This window comes from Schistocerca piceifrons, chromosome 2 (genome assembly GCF_021461385.2).
Source record: "Schistocerca piceifrons isolate TAMUIC-IGC-003096 chromosome 2, iqSchPice1.1, whole genome shotgun sequence".
Classification (NCBI taxonomy): Eukaryota; Metazoa; Arthropoda; class Insecta; order Orthoptera; family Acrididae; genus Schistocerca; species Schistocerca piceifrons.
The window spans coordinates 75,784,107-75,809,425 of NC_060139.1; the positions used below are offsets into that span (position 1 = coordinate 75,784,107).

Here is a 25,319-nt window from a genome sequence, read left to right on the forward strand (position 1 = left end):
TTAAAGTTTCCTTCATTCTTATTTGTATCCTCAATCGCATGTTCATCAACAATTCTGCTTTCCAGTTGTGCACTCTACTGTAACTATAAGTTTATCTGTTGGGTAACGTACTTTATTAATTTATGAACGTTTACGTACAGTATATTCCGTGTCCTATAAGAGTTGGATGTAATCTGTGAGGAGGCTCAAACTAGAGACAAGAAATCCAACATCAATCTAATATCGTACCCTTTGTGTAGAGAATGTTACCGGACAGCGTTGCACATATATACATTTGTTTAGATCCAAATGCAGATTCGCCAGGGGCAAAAAACTATGCGTCATTTTTTCCAGCTGGATTCACACAAGTGCTCAGGAAACAAACACTGGTTGTATACTTGGTATGTGGCCCATTGCACTGTACCACTAAGTAACCATAGCCACCCCGGATGTACTGGACTTACAATCTTATCCACAGCAGCTACAGTGGTAGTCTATAAGCGACAAAGGTGTGGCAGAAAGTACAGTGAAAAGTTTCAAAAGTTTGTAGTCATCATATCCCGGTTTGCCTTAACGAGAAATGCAAGCTGTAAATCAACGAGGACCTACTACGCTCTCGGAGAGTTCATTGTCTTTGTTTTCGTTGTTGTTGTGGTATTAAGTCCGAAAACTGGTTTAATGCAGCTCTACACGCCACTTTATCCTGCGAAGATCTCTGCATCTCCGAATAATTAGTGCAATCCACTTCTGTTTGAAACTGTTTATTGTACTCGTCTTTTGGCCTCCTTCTGCAATTTTTACTCCCTACATTTCCCTCCAGAACCAAACTGACAATACTTTGAATGTCTCATCCCGCGTCCTATCAAACAAGTTTCTCAGTTTTCTCCCCAGTTTTATTCAGTACCTCCTCATTAATTACGCGATCTACCCATCTAACCTCCAGCATTCTTCTGTAGCGCAGTATTTTTGTCTGATCTGTTTATCATCCACGTTGCACTTCCGTACAAGGCTGCACTCCAGACAAATGTCTACAGAACACACTTTCCACCACATATATTTACATCGGATGTTTACGAATTTGTCTTCTTCAGAAACGCTTTTCTTTTCTGGAGCAGGAAGCATATCCTAATCCCGAAGAAGGAATTAAGCACGAAGAATTTTAATTTCCAGAATTAATATTAAAAAAGAAAAGAGAGTAGGAAAAAGAAGACAATTGAAAAGTAAAGAAAAAAACAAAATAAAATAGTTCAGTCGCTCATGTCGGTCCGACATGCAATTTCAATCTGTTAGGAAGTTTCAGTGTTCAAGAAAATGTCGAACGAAATTATAAATGACCTCTTTTGTGTATGGCTTACACTTTCTTCTGTTCCTCCATTAAATCTGAGCCTTTTATCTGCTTTCTTCGCTGCTAGATGTGTGTGGTCGTTCCGCCTGAATTACCCGGACGGAAAATGTTAGATACTTAACGGCTGTGACTGAGTCCAGCGGCTGATCAGCGACAGCGTAATAAACTGACGTCGGATCTTTTCGTCTCTTTACTCACATTGCTTCACGTTTATTTATGTGAATACTCGCCCGGATAGCGGAGAATGCTGGAGCGCACGCTTCAGGGGCGTGCGGAGACGACCCTGCGCCTCATCGAAGGCCCCACGCGCTTGTATGCGACTTTTAGGCGGATTCTCACTTCCAGACAGGTAAATACCGGGGTGGTACCCATGTCTCACCTTAGATACACACTTTGCAAACACTTATAAAACATTATCACACTTGAACGAGAGATATACACTATGCATAGGCAGGCGGGGTACACAGACACCATCTCAAGGGTGAGAATGGTTGTGTCAGGAAGGTGCACCCTGCCAGAAAATATTACTGACATTGCCAAAAGCAACACATAACAATGCTGGTCCTGTAGAGAAACGCCAAAAAAAAAGAAAAAAGGATATCTTCCGGCAGTCTTTAGCACTAATTGGTTCTGGCAGTCTTTTGCACTAATTGGTTCTGGCAGTCTTTTGCACTAATTGGCCAGCCGGAGTGGCCGTCCGGTTCTGGGCGCAACAGTCTGGAGCCGAGCGACCGGTACGGTCGCAGGTTCCAATCCTGCCTCGGGCATGGATGTGTGTGATGTCCTTGGGTTAGTTAGGTTTAATTAGTTCTAAGTTCTAGGCGACTGATGAACTCAGAAGTTAAGCCGCATAGTGCTCAGAGCCATTTGAACCATTTTGCACTAATTGGGATGGCGCAATAGTAGACAGCCCACTTGAATTACGCAAGAGCGGGGTTCAAATCCTCTCCGCTCGCTCGGATTTGGGTTTTCACAAGTCTCAAATCGATTTATGAGAGTGCCAGGATGGTTCCTCTAACACTCCCTATTGCCTTCCTCTCCTTGTCTAATCCGATCTCGCCGTCCAGAGGACATTCAACAACATTCATTCTTACTCCCAGTTTTCGCGTCAGTCGGTAGTAATCTGGAAATATCTCTGAATTAAATAACACCTTTATAATAATGTAACCTTCATGCACTCTACTGCCATATACATGGTGATCCAGCTGCCCCTACCGATGGGTTTTATGCAACCGTCAACGCCTTCAAATAGTATGCGCAAAATTTTATTTTCAGATTCTCACGCTTGCTACAAGCAACCCATTAGTCTCTATATCTCACTCTCTCCCTTTTTTTTTTTTTAAAAAAAAAAGAAAAAAAGAGGGTCTCTTTGTTGGAAATTTATTGAAGTTAAATTTTGAGGTGGGACACGTTTTCGCTACAGACCGTAGTCTTCGTATTGGTTCAAATGGCTCTGAACAGTATGGGACTTAACATCTGAGGTCATCAGTCCCCTAGACGTAGAACTACGTAAACCTAACTAACCTAAGGACATGACACACATCCATGCCCGAGGCAGGATTCGAACTTGCGACCGTAGAAGCCGCGTGGTTCCGGACTGAAGCGCCTAGAACCGCCCGGCCACCGCAGCCGGCTAGTCTTCGTATTATTCAAGAAAAACGCACAAAAGTGGCCTCCAGCGATAACGTATCACAGAAATAATTCAACTCCATTAATTTTTCTACAAAAAGTACTTCTCATTTTTTTCTGTAGGACTAATAGTTTGCACATAGCGAGCGAGAGAATATAAAATATCATGTTTTTTTTTTAATTTTTTTAAAGGCATTGTGGGTTGCTTGCAAGAAACCCATCGCTAGGGGCAGCTGACTCGTCCTGTATTGAAACAGCCTAAGAGAGCTCGTCGTATTATGTGCTGCATCATCTGCATAAAGTCTAGGAAGTGGCACTCTGCCTTAGGTTTCGCTGCTGAATCGAGTTCTGTTTACTAGAAAATCTTAAATCCAATCGCATATGTGGTCAGATACTTCGTGTATGCTTTTGTTCTAGTAGGTGCCGGTGTGGAACTGTAGTGAAGGATTTACGAAATCGAGGAACAGGATCACAACCTTAGCTCTCTTCTTGATCTCACGAACGGAGCAAGCTGGTGTCACAAAGTTGACTCCTACAAAGAAATTGTTTGAAGTTCCCACCAGGTCCACTGACCTAACTTCTGCCGAGCAATATTTTTTTAAATTTTTAAATACTTTGCAAATTACTTTACGGTGCTGGTCGGAACATAGTTCAGGCGCCACTATCTTTTCAGCTGTCCTCTGCGAGCAGAAGATCCGTTCCGCAATAATCAACGAAAATTTTGTTTCGTGTTCTCCGAATGCCGCTTTCCTCTAGTCATCTAAAACTCCAGGAAACAGCATTTCCCCGTTTGTTGTTTTTAAGGAGACGTGGCTCGCTGAGAGCAGTAATTAATGTTTACGTACTTTTCTTCAGGAATCCGACGATGTTATCCTTAGAGTAGCGAACAGGATATTTGTGAAGCAGAATTTTACCATTAAAGAGCGGTTCAAGCAGTCAGCGAAGAAATTCATGGCTGGAGCAGAAGAAATGGATTTTAAGGATCTAGGAGCGGCCGGAGCAATAAATTCTTGGGTAGCAGGCATAACGAATGGAAGAATAAAAGAAGTAATTGGAAAAGGTAAGTGACTTCAGGTTTTATCTTATCATTTACAAATTTTGTCGTGACTTTAGAATAATGTCAGTATGTCTATAAATCGTTTTTAACATCCAATAGTTTGCGCTACCTATATGATTTCTGCTTTATTCATGCTCCACGTCACCCGTTTCGTAAGGGAATCATTATTTATGCTTGCCGTATGTAAGATGTGGCAGCCTACACGCAATAAGCGCTGCCATAAAGAAATGAAAACGCACTTGATAATAACAATTGCTCTCGGAAAGACACTATGTGTAAGACGAAGCCAATTCGGCTTTCCAAACGGGTGCAGCTGAGAGGTTTTACGCATTAGATACCTGATTCTTCAAAATATCCCATGCATCCACAGATGCAGAAACAACTTGTAGCTCACTACAAAACCGAATACAATAGTACTTCTAAATGTCAGTATGATATGTGTAACAGTATGAAAGATATACTAGTATTTCATGAAAGACCACCAGGTGGCTGTAACAAAATCTGCACAATGTCCTCCCTGAAATGACTTGGCGACTGCCTTACGGGGCTACTACAAATGATTGAAGCGATCTCATAAATTCACTGTAGCTCCATTCATTGACATATGGTCACGACACACTACAGATACGTAGAAAAACTCATAAAGTTTTGATCGGCTGAAGCCGCACTTCAGGTTTCTGCCGCCAGAGCGCTCGAGAGCGCAGTGAGACAAAATAGCAACAGGAGCCGAGAAAGCGTATGTTGTGCTTGAAATGCACTCACATCAGTCAGTCATAACAGTGCAACGACACTTCAGGACGAAGTTCAACAAAGATCCACCAACTGCTAACTCCATTCGGCGATGGTATGCGGAGTTTAAAACTTCTGGATGCCTCTGTAAGGGGAAATCAACGGGTCGGCCTGCAGTGAGCGAAGAAACGGTTGAACGCGTGCGGGCAAGTTTCACGCGTAGCCCGCGGAAGTCGACGAATAAAGCAAGCAGGGAGCTAAACGTACCACAGCCGACGGTTTGGAAAATCTTACGGAAAAGGCTAAAGCAGAAGCCTTACCGTTTACAATTGCTACAAGCCCTGACACCCGATGACAAAGTCAAACGCTTTGAATTTTCGGCGCGGTTGCAACAGCTCATGGAAGAGGATGCTTTCAGTGCGAAACTTGTTTTCAGTGATGAAGCAACATTTTTTCTTAATGGTGAAGCGAACAGACACAATGTGCGAATCTGGGCGGTAGAGAATCCTCACGCATTCGTGCAACAAATTCGCAATTCACCAAAAGTTAACGTGTTTTGTGCAATCTCACGGTTTAAAGTTTACGGCCCCTTTTTCTTCTGCGAAAAAAACGTACAGGACACGTGTATCTGGACACGCTGGAAAATTGGCTCATGCCACAGCTGGAGACCGACAGCGACGACTTCATCTTTCAACAGGATGGTGCTCCACCGCACTTCCATCATGATGTTCGGCATTTCTTAAACAGGAGATTGGAAAACCGATGGATCGGTCGTGGTGGAGATCATGATCAGCAATTTATGTCATGGCCTCCACGCTCTCCCGACTTAACCCCATGCGATTTCTTTCTGTGGGGTTATGTGAAAGATTCAGTGTTTAAACCTCCTCTACCAATAAACGTGCCAGAACTGCGAGCTCGCATCAACGATGCTTTCGAACTCATTAATGGGGACATGCTGCGCCGAGTGTGGGAGGAACTTGATTATCGGCTTGATGTCTGCCGAATCACTAAAGGGGCACATATCGAACATTTGTGAATGCCTAAAAAAACTTTTTGAGTTTTTGTATGTGTGTGCAAAGCATTGTGAAAATATCTCAAATAATAAAATCATTGTAGAGCTGTGAAATCGCTCCAATCATTTGTAATAACCCTGTATAATCAAACGTGAAACAGTACCAAATGTGCCAAAGAAACAGCTTCCCTATGCTAGAGTCACCAACGTTCTATATCCATTCAATGATACCATTAACAACACTACATAAAAGACATAACATTTATTAATGGTGCACTAAGTCAGTTCTTCTTAAACTGGTAAGAGTGGGCAGTTATTTGTAATACACAGCGTGCAGAAGCAATATTGTACTTCTTTTTAGGTTAGGCCTGGCAAAAATTTGTGTCCACTTAGATGGGAACTTCTTCTAAGCGGTTACATTTAAAATACAGTTATACTAACTAGGACAGTACTCGATACTGAAGACAGTGGTGTCTCACGTTCGCAAACGGCTCTTTCGGGCACCCGTGTTTACTGGAATGTTCTTGCTTCTGTTACCCTACACTTTCACTCGTGTCAGTATCCGCTATTAATTATATTACACCCTGTGTGCAAATTTTACACTTGGTGCCCCAAGCAGCCACTTGTGCCTTAAAGTGGCCCTGCTTGTGGCCTAGCCTTTCACCAGAATGTAATAAGACAAGACGCAAAAGATATATAATATTATCTCCTCAAAAATCTTGGAAACGTATAGAAACAAATCAAACAAATTTTGCCAAACACTTTTCACAAGAATGTAACTTAAGTGAGCAACGACGATTTCCTCACATCGGAGCAACAGAAATATAGCAGTAAGACGAAAAGAACAAAAACGCTTTCACTTTTGTGAGGGGGTTTCAATAAGTAATGCAACACATTTTTTTCTTTGAAAGCAGGTTGATTTTATTCAGGATTTCAATTTTTTTTTGGTCATCAGTCTACTGACTGGTTTGATGCGGCCCGCCACGAATTCCTTTCCTGTGCTAACCTCTTCATCTCAGAGTAGCACTTGCAACCTACGTCCTCAATTATTTGCTTGACGTATTCCAATCTCTGTCTTCCTCTACAGTTTTTGCCCTCTACAGCTCCCTCTAGTACCATGCAAGTCATTCCCTCATGTCTTAGCAGATGTCCTATCATCCTGTCCCTTCTGCTTATCAGTGTTTTCCACATATTCCTTTCCTATCCGATTCTGCGTAGAACCTCCTCATTCCTTACCTTATCAGTCCACCTAATTTTTAACATTCGTCTATAGCACCACATCTCAAATGCTTCGATTCTCTTCTGTTCCGGTTTTCCCACAGTCCATGTTTCACTACCATACAATGCTGTACTCCAGACGTACATCCTCAGAAATTTCTTCCTCAAATTAAGCCCGGTATTTGATATTAGTAGACTTCCCTTGGCCAGAAATGCCTTTTTTGCAATAGCGAGTCTGCTTTTGATGTCCTCCTTGCTCCATCCGTCATTGGTTATTTTACTGCCTAGGTAGCAGAATTCCTTAACTTCATTGACTTCGTGACCATCTATTCTGATGTTAAGTTTCTCGCTGTTCTCATTTCTACTACTTTTCATTACCTTCGTCTTTCTCCGATTTACTCTCAAACCATACTGTGTACTCATTAGACTGTTCATTCCGTTCTGCAGATCATTTAATTCTTCTTCACTTTCACTCAGGATAGCAATGTCATCAGCGAATCGTATCATTGATATCCTTTCACCTTGTATTTTAATTCCACTCCTGAACCTTTCTTTTATTTCCATCATTGCTTCCTCGATGTACAGATTGAAGAGTAGAGGCGAAAGGCTACAGCCTTGTCTTACACCCTTCTTAATACGAGCACTTCGTTCTTGATCGTCCACTCTTATTATTCCCTCTTGGTTGTTGTACATATTGTATATGACCCGTCTCTCCCTATAGCTTACCCCTACTTTCTTCAGAATCTCGAACAGCTTGCACCATTTTATATTGTCGAACGCTTTTTCCAGGTCGACAAATCCTATGAAAGTGCCTTGATTTTTCTTTAGCCTTGCTTCCATTATTAACCGTAACGTCAGAATTGCCTCTCTCGTCCCTTTACTTTTCCTAAAGCCAAACTGATCGTCACCTAGGATTTCAATACACCATATTGTTCCCCACTCTTTTGGGTACAAAACCCTATTTTTCGAAATCTGTTCAATGCAACGGCCTTCCTGGGAGGCCTGTATGCCGACATGTTACCACTCTACTGGTCGACCTCGGAGCCACATTTTGCTGCATCAATAACCTCATCATCATCCACGTGCTGCTTCCCTTGGAGTGCATCCTTCATCGGGCCAAACAGATGGAGGTTGGAAGGTACGAGATCAGGGCTGTAGGGTGCAACGACGTTTTGTGAGTTCCTCTCGGTTGCACATACTTGTGTGAAGCCTTGCGTTGTTTCTTCAGTTTCTTCAGTATCCTGAGGGTAGTACAATACACTTCAGAGTTGATCGTCACGCTATGAGAGAGGGCACCAAACAGAATAATCTCTTCAGAGTCCCATAAGACTGTTGCCGTGATTATACCGGCTGTGGGTGCGGCTTCGAACTTTTCTTCGTAGGAGTGGTGGTGTGGCGCCGTTTTGTTTCCGGTTCGAAGTGATGAACACATGTTTCGTCGCCTGGGACGATGTTCGACAAAAAATTGTAAGGATGAGCGTCGTAACGCACAATCAACGCCGCACATATGTTCCTTCATCACTCTTTATGGTATTTATAGTCTATATGGTTGCGAGGAACACAATGGACATACACCTTTGAGTATCCCAACAGGTGAACAAGTGTGTCAACACTACCAAGGGAGCCGCGCGGTCTGAGGTGTCTTGTCACTGTCCGTGCGGCTTTCCCCATCGGAGGTTCGAGTCCTACCTCGGGCATGGGTGTGTGTGTTGTCCGTAGCGTAAGTTAGTTTAAGTTAGATTAAGTAGTGTGTAAGCTTAGGGACCGATGACCTAAGCATTCTGGTCCCATAAGATCTTACCACGAATTTACAGATTTACTACCAAGAGAGACGTCCAGTTGTGCAGCGAGGTGTTTGACTGTGATGCGTCGATAACCTCGAATGAGAGTGTCCGCACGTTCCAACATTTGAAGTCACAGCTGCGTGCGGCTGGCCGGCACGGTGGATATGGGACAAGTTTGCGCAGACTTGTTCCGATGATGACAGACACTTCACCCGACGACTCATTGTGCTTTTGTTCGCTGCCAGGTCTTCGGAGACATTCCGTTAGGGCCCAAGAATATCTGCGATGCTCTGGTTTCCGCCAAAAGAAACTCAGTGGCAGCTCTCTGCTTGGAACGCACGCCTCTTACTGACACCATTTTGAAGGCTACGTATTTCTCCGGCACCTATCGGAGCTTCACGAAACTACAGTGAGTGCAGCGAAAATATTCCACGGTGTCCCACAACCAATCCCGAATTTTTTCAACCGAAATTGGCACGATTACACTTAATCCATGTGCTAGCGGATATCACACTGATCGTGAATAATTAGAAACAATGCCATCTACTGAACTGCAATGTTGTGGCAGAAAAATGAAAGTGGCCAGGTACAATGCAACGTAACTGCTTATAGAATTTTGAATTGGTAATTATGTAAATGGATTTTAACTTATCTTTTCTTCACACCTATAAATCCTTGATCTGCCCCATCCTTTGTTATGCCAGCATTGCATGGATTTGTGCCCCTCCTAGGTTCTATAACACCCTCCAAATCTTCAAGCGGCATGCACTCTGCCTCATCTTCTGTATCCTCCTTCCATCCCCCACACGCATCCACTATGACCTCATCCCTTCCCCCACCTTCTCCTTTCCCTTGAACACATCTGCACCCTCTATATTGTCCGCTGACTCGATCCCTCCCCCCACCCCCTGGTGTCCCCCTTCCTCTCCACCCCCAGCCCATTGCCGCGCCTTTACCGTTGTGTCCCACCCTTTCTCCATCTCCACACCCTCCACCTGCTTTTCCAACACAACGTCCAGACCCTACCCCTCCTGTATGATGAACTTCGCCCTGACGTCTACCCCTCCTACCAACTCTAACCCCACCTCCCTCCTGCCTCCTTCTAAGGGCTCCCTCTCCTCTCCCTCACTTCTCCTGAATGGCTTACCCCCTGATACACCCTCCCCCTCTCCTGTGCTCCCCTTCAGCCTCTCTGCACTCCCTCCTGCCTTGTCTCACCTCTTCATCTCCCACCCTATCTGTCTGCTGCCTCTTGGTACAACCCCTGACGCCCTATTCGTTTCATCCTGCCCCCTCTCCCACTGCACCTTGCTCTCCCCTCTTTTTCTTTCCTCTCAGGCCTCTCCCTCGGCAGGTCCCTCCTGGCAGTTTTTATTGTTTGTCGTGTGTGCTTCATCTTAAGGGGTTTTTAAGGTGTCTTTGTTCTGGAGTGGCCAACTTTTAACCAGTGCATGTGACTTCAGTGTCTTTTTTGTGCTCTATGAATCGCCAAATCTATTTTTTAACTTCATGTAGACTTTTTTTAATTGTCCCCCAATGAATGTCTTCGTGTCAGTGTGTATTTTACCTCCATTGTCCCCCCTTACTCTGTTTTTATGTCCACCTTTTCATCGCCTTTATATCTTAAATTTTTTTCTTTTATTTGCTGTCATCTCACTCAGCAGAAGAATGGCGGATTATGCCATTGCCAGCCCCTCCCTCCCCTTATGGGGCAGGGGAATGAAATCACAATGCAGAAAAAAATATGTTTTCTTTGTAGGAATACTGAAATAACAGTGGCTGATGATTATAATTTTAACTCAGGAAAGAGGAGAAGATTTTAGTTCGAGACAGCACACAGCCAAAAATGCAACTAAAGTTCATTCAAATCACTGTATTGTCAATTATATTGTGTGTGACGTCACTGAGTGATGAATTTACAAACTCGAGTATGGCCTAAATGAGGAATAATAATAGGTCCTCAGCATGTTATCATAGCCTTCCAGATGTAGGAAGATGCTGACAGCGCCTCTAGCTTCGTCAAAGAGCAATTTCACACTTGCTTGAACGTGATTCATCTCCATGAGTACTGGCATGGACGTCTTCTCCACACATGTACAATCCTCTTTTAATCGCCCATTTACAAATGGTCAGCTGACAGCATGACATCGCCTGCAACTCCTCTCCTGCGCTCGTGGCCATATTGCTAGGACTCTAGACGACTGGAAAACCGTGGCCAATCAGATGGGACCCGATTTCAGTTGGTAAGAACTGATGGTAGGGTTGGGGTGTGGCTCGTACCCCGCGATGCCATGAACTCACGTTGTCAAAGTGGCACTGTGCAAGCTGGTGTTGGCTCCATAATGGTGTCAGCTGTTTTTACATGGAATAGATTGGGCCCTCTCTTCCAACTGAACCAATTATTGGCTGGAAATAGCTATGTTCGACTACTTGGAGACCATTTGCAGCCATTCATTAAATTCACAAACCCAAACAAAGATGGGATTTTTGTGGATGACAATGCGGCATGTCACCAGACCAAAATTGTCCACGACAACGTTCTGGACAGTTCGAGCGACATGAATCCCATCCAACATTTATGGAACGTAATCGAGAGTTCAAACCTTGCACCGACAAAACTTCCGCAATTGTGGGCTGCTATACGGGCAGCATGGTTCAATATATCTGCAGGGCTCTTCCAACGACTTTGGTGAGCCCACGCCACGTCGAGCTTCTGCACTGAACTGGGCGGAAGACGTTCCGACACGATATTAAGAGGTTTCGGAAGACTTTTGCCACTTCACTGTATTTTCGTTAAAAAATGTATAACAGATTATCTGTGTTTATGCAAAGTTGCATAAATACTTTGAAGTATTAGATAGAAATAGAGGCTGAGTGATCAGAGACTTTTTTTCAAATCAGGTTTCTACCTTCTAATACGGCTTAATCACATGTAAATAATCGGCAAATGCCAGAGTATCCCCCCAGTCAGAGAATTAGTGTAGGGGGAGCAGATGCAGGAATCCTGTATCGCCCTACACTGCTAGGTCCCAGTGGAGGTGGCTTGCTGTTGCCTTCCTCCGACCTGCTATGAAGTATGTGTGTGTGTGTGTGTGTGTGTGTGTGTGTGTGTGTGTGTGTGTACCGTGTGGATCACTGTGTTGAATGGTTGTACAGTTGATTGTGTGTTGGTATGGATCACTGGGAGAGACGGTGAAATTCGGTGCCGGCACGCAGCCTACTTCTCTTGAATGGCACCAAGGGGTCCACCGACCTTAAAGTCCACATGCGACGAACGGCTCGCCATCGACAGTGTCACATTCCCTCACCTCATAAGACACCTCAGAGAGCTTTGAAATTTAATCTAGGACATCGGCGCAAAGAGTTCCTTCCCCTGTCGGCCAGATCAAGAGAGTCAAAATTTTCCACCACAAGTATTCGAACCGCCTTACCTTCCAGTCGAGTACCTGTGCACAGGCGACCTCTTCTGAGGAGGCGGGTAATGTTGTACAATTAACATAACTATCAGTATGAGTATATCAGCTGTTGTTGTTGTGGTCTTCAGTTCAAAGACTGGTTTGATGCAGCTCTCCATGCTACTCTGTCCTGTGCAAGCTTCTTCATCTCCGAGTAACTACTGCAACCTACATCCTTCTGAAACTGTTAACTGTATTCATCTCTTGGTCTCCCTCTATGATTTTTACGCTCCACGCTTCCCTCCAACACTAAATTGGTGATCCCTTGATGCCTCAGAACATGTCCTACCAACCGATCCTTTCTTCTAGTCAAGTTGTGCCACAAATTCATCTACTCCTCATTAGTTACGTGATCTAACGATCTAATCTTCAGCATTCATTTCGAAAGCGACTATTTATCGTCCATGTTTCACATCCATACATGGCTACACTCCAGACAAACAGTTTCAGAAAAGACTAGATGTTAACAAATTCCCCTTCTTCAGAAACGGTTACCTTGCCATAGCCAATCTATATTTTATATCCTCTCTACATCGACCATTATCAGTTATTTTGCCCCCCCCAAATAGCAAAACTCATTTACTGCTTTAAGTGTCTCATTTCCTAATCTAATCCCCTCAGCATCACCTGATTTAATTCGAATACATTCCATTATCCTCGTTTTCCCTTTGTTGATGTTCATCTTATACCCTCCTTTCAAGGCACTGTCCATTCCGTTCAACTTCTCTTCCACGTCCTATGCTGTCTCTGTTAGAATTACAAAGTCGTCAGCAAACATCAAACTTTTTATTTCTTCTCCATGGATTGTAATTCCTGCTCCAAATTTTTCTTTTGTTTCCTTTATTGCTTGCTCAATATACAGATTGAATAACGTCATAGATAGGCTACAGCCCTGTCTCACTCCCTTCCCAACCACTGCTTCCCTTTCATGCCCCTCGACTCTTATAATTGACATCTGTTTTCTTTAAAAATTGTAAATAGCCTCTCGCTCCTTGTATTTTACCCCTGCCACCTTCAGAATTTGAAAGAGAGTATTCCTGTCAACATTGTCAAAACCATTCTCTAATTCTACAAATGCTGGAAACCTAGATTGGCCGTTACTTAATTTATCTTCTAAGATAAGTCGTCGGGTCGGTATATTAGTCGTAGTCATAATGTTGTATCAATGTACTTAACAAAAGTAGCTTGCAATGGCTACTTCTGTCTATTAATGTATAATGCAAAGAGTTTCACTTCTATGAAGGCGTGTGTGAATGAATGACAGAGTGGATTATGTTCAAATGTCAGTAACGAACAATTATTTCAGGTGCTCTCGGTGAACAGACTCGTATGGTATTGGTCAATGCGGTTTACTTCAAGGGCAACTGGAGCGTACAGTTCAGCAAATACTTCACAGAGCCCCGGCCCTTCCACCCACCATCACAGCCAACTAAAGATGTGGACACCATGTTCGTCAAGGATCGATATATGTACGCAGAGATAAATGAGCTTAATTCTCAGGTCATCCTGCTTCCGTACAAGGTATTTCGTCTGAAGACACGTGAATTACATTATTTTAATATGCAAATCGAGGAAGCATACAGCAATGAGATTCTTATGTCTTGATTAGCTTGTACTGCGTTTTTTGCAAGAAATAACATCGTTGAAACTTCCTGGCAGATTAAAACTGTGTGGTAGAGCACTTGCCCGCGAAAGGCAAAGGTCCCGAGTTCTAGTCTCGGTCCGCACACAGTTTTAATCTGCCAGGAAGTTTCATATCAGCGCACACTCCACAGCAGAGTGAAAATCTCATTCTGGAAATAACATCGTTGCATGTTTGTTTTAGAACAACACCAAGACAAATTTTTCTAGTAAATCAGTTTCACGTAGGTTTAAGCAATAAAACGAATAATAAAAGACGTTATATTGTGTCCATATCGTAACTAATTAGATGAGAATAAGAATTTATCCTTGTTTTAACAATCAGTATGAATATAATGTATTATACTATTAACAAGTAATGGAGTCTAAAGTAACGATATTTTGCATAGTTATTAAGCCAGCCACCAACATTTTAATACTTTTCATGTTGTACACACAGTAATATTGAAAAAAATACTACTGCTTCATTTCTTAATAATTGTCATACAGAGCTAACATCCATGTTTTTATGGTGAGAATAATTAATGTACTAATCTCATAAGCCCCTTGAATTTTAAATGATTCCTTATCTACATATTTGTTACAGCATGAAACAGTGAAATAGGAATTTAGTTACACAGTTCCATACAATGTTTGACAAGGTACGAGGGTATTCATTTATTAAGGTCCGATCGGTTGCGAAATGGAGGCCATAATGAAAATCAATTTTTTTTTCATTTGCAACAGTTAGCTCTACCTTCCAGCTACTACTTTATACAGCTGCCTTTCCGAGTTAGACGTTCTGTCGTAGCGTAGTCAAGTTTCCAACATCCTTGTCATAGAAGGCAGCCTCCTGTGCTTTCCACCAATTGTCTACGCTGGTCTGCGGCTCGTTGTTCTGTGTCAAAATATTGTCTTCATAGCCAGCGGTTCACGTGAGCTCTTTATTGCCTTTGCGGTAAGCGGCCGAGAGTTATCACGAAGAAGGAGATGAATGACAGTTATATTTTGTGGGGTGCATGAAATCAGGCGAAATCTGTCAGCAGGCAGTCATACTTGGCAAGAGACACTATTTTCTAGGCATCTTCACGTGCGCACTGTGGGCTTAAAACTGAAAAGAGGAACGTGACGCAATCGACATGAACTCTACAGACACTGCCCAACCTATCAATGCGAAGCTTCTGCGGATTTTCACTGTGGTTTATATTTCGCGACCGGTCGGACCTGAATAAACGGATAGCCCTCATATTATTGTAGTCTCTAGTTGATTGCTCTGCTGCCCAGTTTATGTAATATCAGTTTAATTGTGTTTTTTGATCTTATTTCTTACATCAGGGTTACAAAGTAAGTATGTTGATAATTTTACCCAGAGAATTAAATGGCCTACCAGACGTTGAGAAGAATCTTACGAATGTATCTCTTCAAGAAATAATTTCCAGAATGTACAAGGCCGAGGTGCATGTATATTTACCTAAATTCAAAATGGAGTACGAAGCAGGACTCACAGGAGCACTCAGGAAAGTAAGTGTAATTCTGGTACCTAGAAGTAATACTGAAGGAGTGAGATTTTTGACGTGTTACAGTTTTTACTTCCATGAAAATGCTGTATTTCTCAATTGTTGTACTAGCCGGCATCGTTAGCCACATGAATTTAAATTTGATAATAAGGAGCAGGGTTTTATGATGCAGTAAGAACCGACAACTTAACATTCTTTAGGAAAATATTCGATTTGGTGAACGGCATATCCATATGAACAGATGTCAATAATTATTTCGATAACAGTTGACGCCAGTATTTCAATTATTGTGAACTCGATAAATTTTGTCAGTGGAATGAGAATTATATTTTCTTCTCCTTTGTTGATCTTAATTTAATCTGTGGATACGTTAATATGCTATGTGATCGCCTTTGCTCAAGCACATTTTTCGTGCAACACTACGCTCTTTAATACGGAGGGTCGGTATACTGCTTGTAACATTAGTAAAATCTTTCAGCAATGCTGTTCAACGTACGAGGTATGGACATCCCTTGTTTTCAGCGTGCGAATAGTATAATCTCTTTTTATTCTACGGAGTTCCACAACTCTTTTCTGGCTATAAAATGAAGCCCCTATGAACTGTTAGGACGAAAACTTAAACAGAACTACCAAGAGGGTGACTATTTCTCTCTTTTGTGGAAATAAGTGCTATAGTAATTAAAACTTCCGGGCTAAGAGGCCGTGGTCCAATAGTAGAAATATTTCTCCCTGACGTTTCGTTGCCAGCAGCGGGCAACATCATCTGAGGTGAGTCTACGACTGGCTGCTAGGCCGAGAAGGTCCTGTTTATATAGAGCGCGTAGAGGGCGCCACCACTCGTCACGTGTTGTCAACAGTAAAACGTCAGGGAGAAGTATTTCTACTATTGGACCACGGCCTCTTAGCCCGGAAGTTTTAATTTCTGAAGACGCTGGCCGTGAAAGCCTACACGCTATGATAAGTGCTATACTTTAACCACAACCTAGCATAATGATCCAATCAATGGCGCAAATGATCTGTAACAGAGAGAAAACTAGGCTGAAATATGCTATGCAGACGGTAAGTACCCAACACCGCCAAAACAAGCTATGCCCTCTGTTGAGAGAGGCCAAAGAGATTGTGTGTATCATACAGGACTCGAAGTATGGTGCAGCAGCAACAAAGACCAAATAAAATTGAAAAGAAACGTATTCAGGACGTCGTTACCGTCGTTGACATTTGCCGACCACTGGCGCTATCGCCATTGTGCTGGAATAGCTCTCCCATCAGCTGCAATGACGCCACAGAATTCCCCAACACTGTGACACTTTTTTAGGTATTTTGTACGTAACTCCCGTAATATTTCATGTTCAAGGCTGAGGATTTTACTCAACATAGCTACACGCCTTGTTGTGGATTGGCAGGAGCCAATCCACGGGGTTTGGAGGAAGCCGAAAGGCACGCGTTTAAGCTCACGCAGGCTGGCGTGAGGTCTGGAACAGGTAAAGTAATTATACTATCAAGAAAAGTACGTAGCTGCTGGAATACTTAACTTTAATCCATAATTGGTGAACATCGGTCTGACGGTACATGCATCACAAGATAAATAGCAATTGATAATGGCGCCTTGCTAGGTCGTAGCAAATGACGTAGCTGAAGGCTATGCCAACTATCGTCTCGGCAAATGAGAGCGTAATTTGTCAGTGAACCATCGCTAGCAAAGTCGGCTGTACAACTGGGACGAGTGCTAGGAAGTCTCTCTAGACCTGCCGTGTGGCGGCGCTCGGTCTGCAATCACTGATAGTGGCGACACGCGGGTCCGACGTATACTAGCGGACCGCGGCCGATTTAAAGGCTACCACCTAGCAAGTGTGGTGTCTGGCGGTGACACCACACGCCTCTTCTTTTGAATTCTGTCTTTTTAAAAGATATATCTCTTATAGGAGGGGATGGATGAATTTCTTGTGTGTGTGTGTCACCTGATTGAGTGCGCAAGTCACTCAGCTATGTGACACTCCTCATCTCACGGGGAAAAATCATTCACAGTGGATGTGTCACATTGTTGTAGTGCGTTTATCGGAATTAACGCATTCCAGTTCCTAAAAACAGTTAAATTTTAGCCCACAACACACCCAAAAATAAACTATCTGATAGGAATCTTAAAAACAAATCTTGATTCTTGTAAGAACAGGTACAAACACACACATTCACATAAAAGAACGGGAACTGAACCAGGAAAATCACTTCATTTCCAAACTGTTTCCTTAAAATAATCAACAAACTGGACTCAGACCAATCTTCTAGCGTCCGCATGTCAAATCACCCGCTCTTTGACCGACTGTAGCGTGTTCGTAGTACCTCTCCCCTCCCACCTACTTTAACCCAGGATTAACATTTTCAGCGTTGTAAGTCAGATAAAATGGGGCCAGTTCTCTCGCCGCACTGCCACACATCATTATACAGATTCACACTGTAGTAGCATTTTTAATCATTTCTGCGTACTTGCAACCTCTTTTTGCTGTGACTTTCGTAGAAGCTAGTTCGTCTGTTAAGTCTCATTCGTCATAACTTCAAATACTCCCTGCAGAGACGCCCTGCTATTCAGTTTCCAGATCATCGAAAAACACATTCAGCATTGATCCTTGTTCTGTATCGCGAAATGCTCTCTGATACTCTCACCCTCAACTTCCCATGTCTTCCCAAAAACATGTCATCCCACTTTCTTCTGTCAGATTATCCTTGACCTCAGGAACAGTGCGACCAGCTCGTGTTAAATAATGCTTCACAATCAGCTGCAGTTCGAATTTATCATTTGGAAAACCACAGATCGTAAGAGCGATTACATGGCCACAGATTATATTCTCTTCAAGCTCCTCGTTGTCTGCCTAGGTTGTGAGAGGTCAAAGATCGATTTTCCTTTTTCAGTTTCATCCTCTTATAAATCACATTTCGGTGTATTCTATACCCTTTATTAGCTTGGCGAGCTATGGTCTTTTCACTCTTCACTTCATCCGAGATCTTTTCCAGCAATTCCGGTGAAAAATTTTTATATTGTCGACTATCCACCTTTGTTCTACACACTAAAAGCCACTACTGTGGCAATGAGCACAAAGATACGTCACCTAAATGTCAAAGAATTAAAAAAAAACTAGTGTCATAATGTTGGGTACCCAAAACCTGAACGAACGATCAATTCAAATTGCCAAATTTCTCATTTTGTAGCTGATATTGTTGAGGTGACCATACAAACACACCAGGTTTCTCAGGAACTAGATATGGTGAAGTCAGAGGAGTCTGTATTAATCATGTTAACACAAGAACAACTCACATTAAGTTTTGTAAACGTGCAGAAACATGGGGTTGAGGCAGATAGCACGCGGAATCTGTTCCAACTTTTCCAGGCAGTTGCCCGTACTTCTTCCGAAACTTTAGGTTGATCACAACTATCGCTAGGGAGCTCTGTATGTCAAAACCCGTGCCACAAAGTTGGGAGTGGGACGCTGTTACATGGTTGGGAGGTTTTAGGGTAGGTCTGCGATAAAGGATACGAATACATGGAATATCAGGTTGTTACCGTCCTAGCCATGCTTGTCTGCTTTTGCTAAAATGAATCTGATAGAAAGAATGAGCACTGCAGTGAGCCAATTATTTTGTCAATATGTTTCGGGACCACACGGCTGAGTACCTAAGATAAATTTAAGTTCCGCTCTGGACTTGTATGATATAAAACACGAGAGAATGAGATATATTGTATATGTATTCAATATACAGGACATATGTGTCCGCAGGCGAAGCCCCGGGTAAAATGTTGGTATATTACGCATACCTTAAGTGCTATGAGCACATGTTCATCATCGATACTGTGAAACACATCTCTTTTACTGCAATCTCCTTGCTTTCCGTATTATTGGGTGAGGTAGTATACACCAAAACAAAAAGAAAATGTACAATAAATATGGGCTCTAAAACGCATATCTTAAAAGCTTTGGGCACTTGCTCACTGGAAGAGACGCATTTCACGCTAGTGAAGATGATGTTGAGGTATGCACTTTAGTGCCAATATTTACTGCACATTATTATTTTTTTTTTTGGTCCATACTTCCACCTCTGCAACTTGCCTATCCTACAGCAACGACAGTACCTGTACATGATTCCACTATCAGAGATTTCACAACGATTTTCACTTATGACTTTCGACTCATCCCTGGAGGTCTATAACAAGTATTTTCAGGAGGTCGTGCACCATAGCTCTTATATATTTGGAAAACGTCACATTACCGCCTTGATATACTCGTAAAATAGTTTATTTGTATAAGCAATTTCAGTCGTCTGACTGTCAGCAGGTTCATAAAAATATCCACAGCATAACGTTAGCCGAAATATCGAAACATAAATTAAATCGTCAATTTATAAAAACTGTGCTAGGTAGTATACCCATTCGTGTTACAACTGGAGTCAGCGTTAACGCCGTGAACTGATTCAGTGTTTTATCATCTCATGATAATTATTTTATGTTTCGCTTAACGTGATGCTGTGAATATTTTTATGAACGTGATTATGGCCATACGACTGAAACTGGTTGTATAAATAAAAAATTTTACCACCAGCTCAAGGCGGTCATACAACATTTTCCAAATTTGTAACATGTGTTTACGTGGGCATAGCCGCTGGGAAGAAGCTCAGTTAATGAATGTAGTAGCACTGAAATAAGTGAAAAAGCTTGCTTAAACTATTAACTTAACACATTATTACACCAGAATGCTATTTTCACTCTGCAGCGGCCACGCCCGGGTTCCCGGGTTCGACTCCCGGCGGGGTCAGGGATTTTCTCTGCCTCGTGATGACTGGGTGTTGTGTGATGTCCTCAGGTTAGTTAGGTTTAAGTAGTTAAAAGTTCTAGGGGACTGATGACCATAGATGTTAAGTCCCATAGTGCTCAGAGCCATTTGAACCATTTTTTGAGCTCTGCAGCGGAGTGCGCGCTGATATGAAACTTCCTGACAGATTGTAACTGTGTGCCGGACCGAGACTCGGACTCGAGACCTTTGCATTTCGCGGGCAAGTGCTCTACCATCTGAGCTACCCAAGCACGACCCACGATCCCTCCCCACAGCTTCAATTCTGCCAGTACCTCGTCTCCTACCTTCCAAATCTCAGAGAAGCTCTTCTGCGAACCTTGCAGAACTAGCGCTCCTGGAAGAAAGGATATTGCCGAGACACGGCTTTGCCACAGCCTGGAGGAAGGTAGGAGACGAGGTACTGGCAGAATTGAAGCTGTGGGGACGGGTCGTGAGTCGTGCTTGTTTACTTCAGATGGTAAAGCACTTGCCCTCGAAACTCAAACGTCCCTAGTTCGAGTCTCGGTCCAGCACACTGTTTTAATCTGCAGGGAAGTTTCATATCAGCGCACACTCCTCTACAGAGTGAAAATCTCAATCTGGAAACATTATTAAAACAAAGGCGTTTCTTGTTGCGACGGAATCTTCTCACGAAATTCCAGCCACCAACTTTCTCCTCCGAATGCGAAAATATTTTGTTGACACCGACCTGCATAGGGAGAAACGATCACCACGATAAAATAAGGGAAATCAGATCTCGTACGGAAAGATAGAGGTGTTCGTTCTTTCCGCGCGCTATACGAGATTGAAATAATAGAGAATTGTGAACGTGGTTCGATGAACCCTCTGCCAGGCACTTAGATGTGATTTGCAGAGTATGCATGTAGATGTAGATGTAGATGGTGCATATCTCGGAAATCGTTGCATCTGTTTCGCTGGGGATTACTTACCTGGCAAAAATACCTCACATAGATTTGATGTGACCTCCACCGATAGCGCAGCCTCGTCTAGGTGATAATCGACATTCTGCCACACATTCGCAAGTGATGGTGTGACCAGTTGTACCTCTGCCGTAATGCGGAATCGCAATTTTTTAACACCAGCCAGGCAAGTGCCATACAATTCTCTTTTCACAAACCGTCACAGAAAGAAATCCATCGGGTCAGTCACGAATGTTGGTGCCACAGGAATTCTTAGTTATGATGATTCGTGTATTTTGCCAAATATATAAGTCAGTTAAATAAAGTCACGATATGCTTGATGCACCTCTCCGTTCGTAGAGGAGAAAGGTGAACTCGAATCTGCAAAGATAACAAGCCATGATGTCTGCATTTTTTTCTAGTAGCTATTAGCAGACGTGTATCTGAGTGACCTATTGTGGTTTGTCTGCACCGGGGCAGTTAACTGTTTATCCTACAGATGATGCCCACTCACTTTTCGGTGAAATCTTCCGATGCAGTCCAGTCCACACACCTTCCTGTTAGAAAAAAATCAATGTTGCTCGACTGGACAAGTTGTAGTAGAACCAGCCACACCAATTATATCCATAGGACGCATTAAATATTTTAGTTTAAGAGTAAATTCAACTATTAACGGATAGATAGTCTATGCGTGAAAACTTCGATGTATTGTTACTCGTTTGATACCCGTGCTGGTGTGCAGTTATAACACAAACCCACACACACCCACACACGCACACATCGCACACACACACACACACACACACACACACACACACACACTATTACAGTCACTCATCATAGCAAGCTTATGGTATTTAACCAAACGTTTTACGGGAAATCTGGAAAACAGATTGACTGTGACAGAATGCTCGTTCGAATATTACATAAATTGACCACTGTGAATGTCCAGTTTAGAGTCACAACTTGTATAACGTACCACGCGGTTTTCGGATTATACAAAAGTCGCAATTTACACAGAAAAATCGGAATTTAGCGTGTTCGTCTTTCTCACTCGCTCGCGGTTACTTTGCGGCTCTCTGTGGTTAAGATTAACTCATAATTCCCTAAATTACCACATTTAGAGGTTCTTATGGGTGCATGAAGGCGAGCTCCAAACTGAACTTAGACTGTGTAAATCATGGAATACTTGTAGATAAGCTCAGGTACTGTGGTATGAATGGGACAGTGCTCAAATGTTGTCAATCATACCTAACTGTAAGAGTGCAGAAAGTTGAAATAAGCAGTTCACATAATATGCAAAAAAAATGGTGATTTCTCAAGCTGGGGAACAATCAAGAATGGGGTGCCGCAAGGTTCGGTCTTGGGTCCTTTGCTGTTCTTAATATCCATTAATGACTTGCCATTCTATATTCACGAAGGTGCAAAGCTGGTACGTTTTGCAGATGACACAAGTATAGCTATCACACCCAACAGACAAGAATTAACTGGTGAAATTGTAAACGATGTTTTTGAAAAAATCATTAAGTGGTTCTCTGCAAATGGGCTCTCATTAAACTTTGACAAAACACAGTATATACAGTTCCACACAGTAAATGGAATGACACCATTAATAAATATAGACTTCGATCAGAATTCGTTAGCTAAGGTACAATATTCAAAATTTCTAGGTGTATGCATTGATGAGGGGTTGAACTGGGAAAAACACACTGAGGATCTGCTGAAACGTTTGAGTTCAGGTACTTACGCTATTAGGGTCATTGCAAATTTTAGCGATATACATCTCAGTAAATTATCTTACCATGCCTATTTTCATTCTCTGCTTTTGCACGGCATCATATTCTGGGGTACCTCATCATTGAGTAAAAGAGTGTTCATTGCACAAAAGCATGTAATCAGAATAATTACTGGAGCTCATCCAAGATCATCCTGCAGACACTTATTTAAAGAGCTAGAGATCTTCACTGTAGCCTTACAATATATATATATTCACTTATGAAATTTGTTATTAATAATCTGAACAAATTCAAAAGTAATAGCAGTGTACATGGCTAAAACACTAGGAGAAAGGATGATCTTCACTACTCAAGGTTAAATCTAACTTTGGCTCAGAAGGGGGTAAATTATCATCAAAAGTCTGACAGATAGCCATATAGCATTTTAAAGGAAATTAAAAGAATTTCTGAATGGCAACTCCTTCTACTCATTAGATGAATTTTTGGATATAGTAAGTGGGTAATTACCCCAACCCCCCTCCCAAAAAAAATAAAAAATAAAAATATTAAGTGTCATGTAATACTATGTGTAATGTAATAAGTTGTATAGACACCTTTTATTAACCTGACACGTTCCACATCATTACGAAGTGTCGTATTCATGATCTATGGAACAAGTACTAATCTAATCTAATCTTAACAAAACAATTCTCTGGCCCACAATATACGCGCGAAAGTATTGTCCTCTGGCTGAGATACATCATAGCCGATCTGATAACAGTATTAGACCGCGCAACCCCGTGACTTTTACATTTAACCAATCACAACTTAAGCATTTTGATAAGCAGTTTATTAAAAGAACAAATTTATAAATTCACAGATACCATAATATATCACTCAATAAATAACTGAATTATCCTAAAATGTTTCATGTTCCCCCCCCCCCCCCCCCCCCCGTTCCATAAACTGACTAGTTGCACTTTACAAACCTTCCCCTGAGCATACTACTCACACTCTGTACATACATAGTTTTCATGCTAACGTATATTCCGTCAATGGACATAACAGTATTTATTTATTATATTATATTGAATCAACGATAATTAACAGAAGTCGTAATATTCACGGCAGAGGAAGTTTCATTTCCAGAATACTCGTTTTGACTTCATTATTTCATGGTCGGTAAGATGCTGACACCTTTCGGCCGCAGTCGTAACTACCTACTGGGAACTGCTGCATCGTAAGAACACATCTGTCGTGGTAGAACAATGTGTCATGTATGGAGCTATCTGCTAGCTACCACCCGAATTACATAGGCGCGGGGAAGCCGCCCCATACCCAGACAGAAGATCTTCCGTAATTACAATAAATTTGAAGCACTTCTGTATGTAATATTGCTGCTACCCAAATTAGGCAACAACAGGGTTCAAACTGAACACCAGTATTTCTGCTGCTCTTGTTGAGAAAAAACCAAACTATTCATGTTCTTAATGTGCCATCATTAGGAGCAATTTATGCCCTCTTTGGTCGTATAAAAATTACGAACAGGCGTGGTTCAGAGGGATTGTAGACGCGCTGCTAAGAAGTTACAACATATTTGGTGGTGAATATCGTATTAATTTCATTCGTTATCTCTTCCAAAAGTTAGAGTTATTATCTACTGACCAGTCTGTCACAGTCAGAAATTTCTTAGTACTTTTTTCAACACATCTGGTGATTGCAATTAGAACTGTTATTGTAATTTCCGATAACGTATATTATCTAAGGAATCTAGAAACAATGTACAAGGAAATCTTGTTTTAAGCTAAACGTCGTTTCAATTTCAGCTGGGAATGACTGATATGTTCGATGATGACGACGCAGATTTTTCTGGAATTAGCAAGAAACGACTTAAAGTGGACGACGTGTTCCACAAAGCTTTCATAGAGGTTAACGAAGAGGGCACAGAGGCTGCTGCAGCAACTGGTAAGTAACATGCTGCCCAAGAAGAAACCAAAAACTCACCCTTATTATTAGAAAATTGTGACCTCTAGTTATATAAACATTATGGTGATTGTAACCCTGTTTTTCCAAAATACGTGGACAATAACACACAATGGACACTCACGCCAGAAAAGAGAGCTCACAACTAAAAATGGCATACCATGACATACAACAATCAGCTCACACATAAAATTAGTAACGTCTTCAAAAAACATAAAATTAATATATCCTTAAAGATAAATAGCACAATACAACAGAAGTTGTGACAGAAAAGAAAGATAAATACAACAGTTCAGGTATATACGAATTAACATAAAACAGCTGCAACTCTAAATATATTGAGATGACTGCAAGAAATTTTAACATCAGCTACAAAGAACACATAAGAGCACCGAAGAATGGATGTATGTACTTCACATATGCTGAATATCTAATAAAATAAAATCACCATCACACTGAGATAAAATAGACATTCCAATCTTGTACAATTTTGGTAAACATTTTTGGAAACAGTGATCAATAGAGTATTATATTTTAAC

The 25,319-nt window shown here is 42.0% G+C and overlaps 1 protein-coding gene across 2 annotated transcripts in view; it reads left to right on the plus strand.

The window, feature by feature from the left end:
• Positions 1-25,319, plus strand: part of LOC124777056 (serpin B6-like) — a 51,454-nt gene that overhangs the window by 19,339 nt on the left and 6,796 nt on the right. For both annotated transcript variants that reach the window (XM_047252327.1, XM_047252328.1), the window contains exons 4-7: positions 3,809-4,013; positions 13,515-13,729; positions 15,164-15,349; positions 24,624-24,762. In XM_047252327.1, the coding sequence (XP_047108283.1) occupies positions 3,809-4,013; positions 13,515-13,729; positions 15,164-15,349; positions 24,624-24,762 (745 nt within the window). The remainder of the gene's footprint in view (positions 1-3,808; positions 4,014-13,514; positions 13,730-15,163; positions 15,350-24,623; positions 24,763-25,319) is intronic.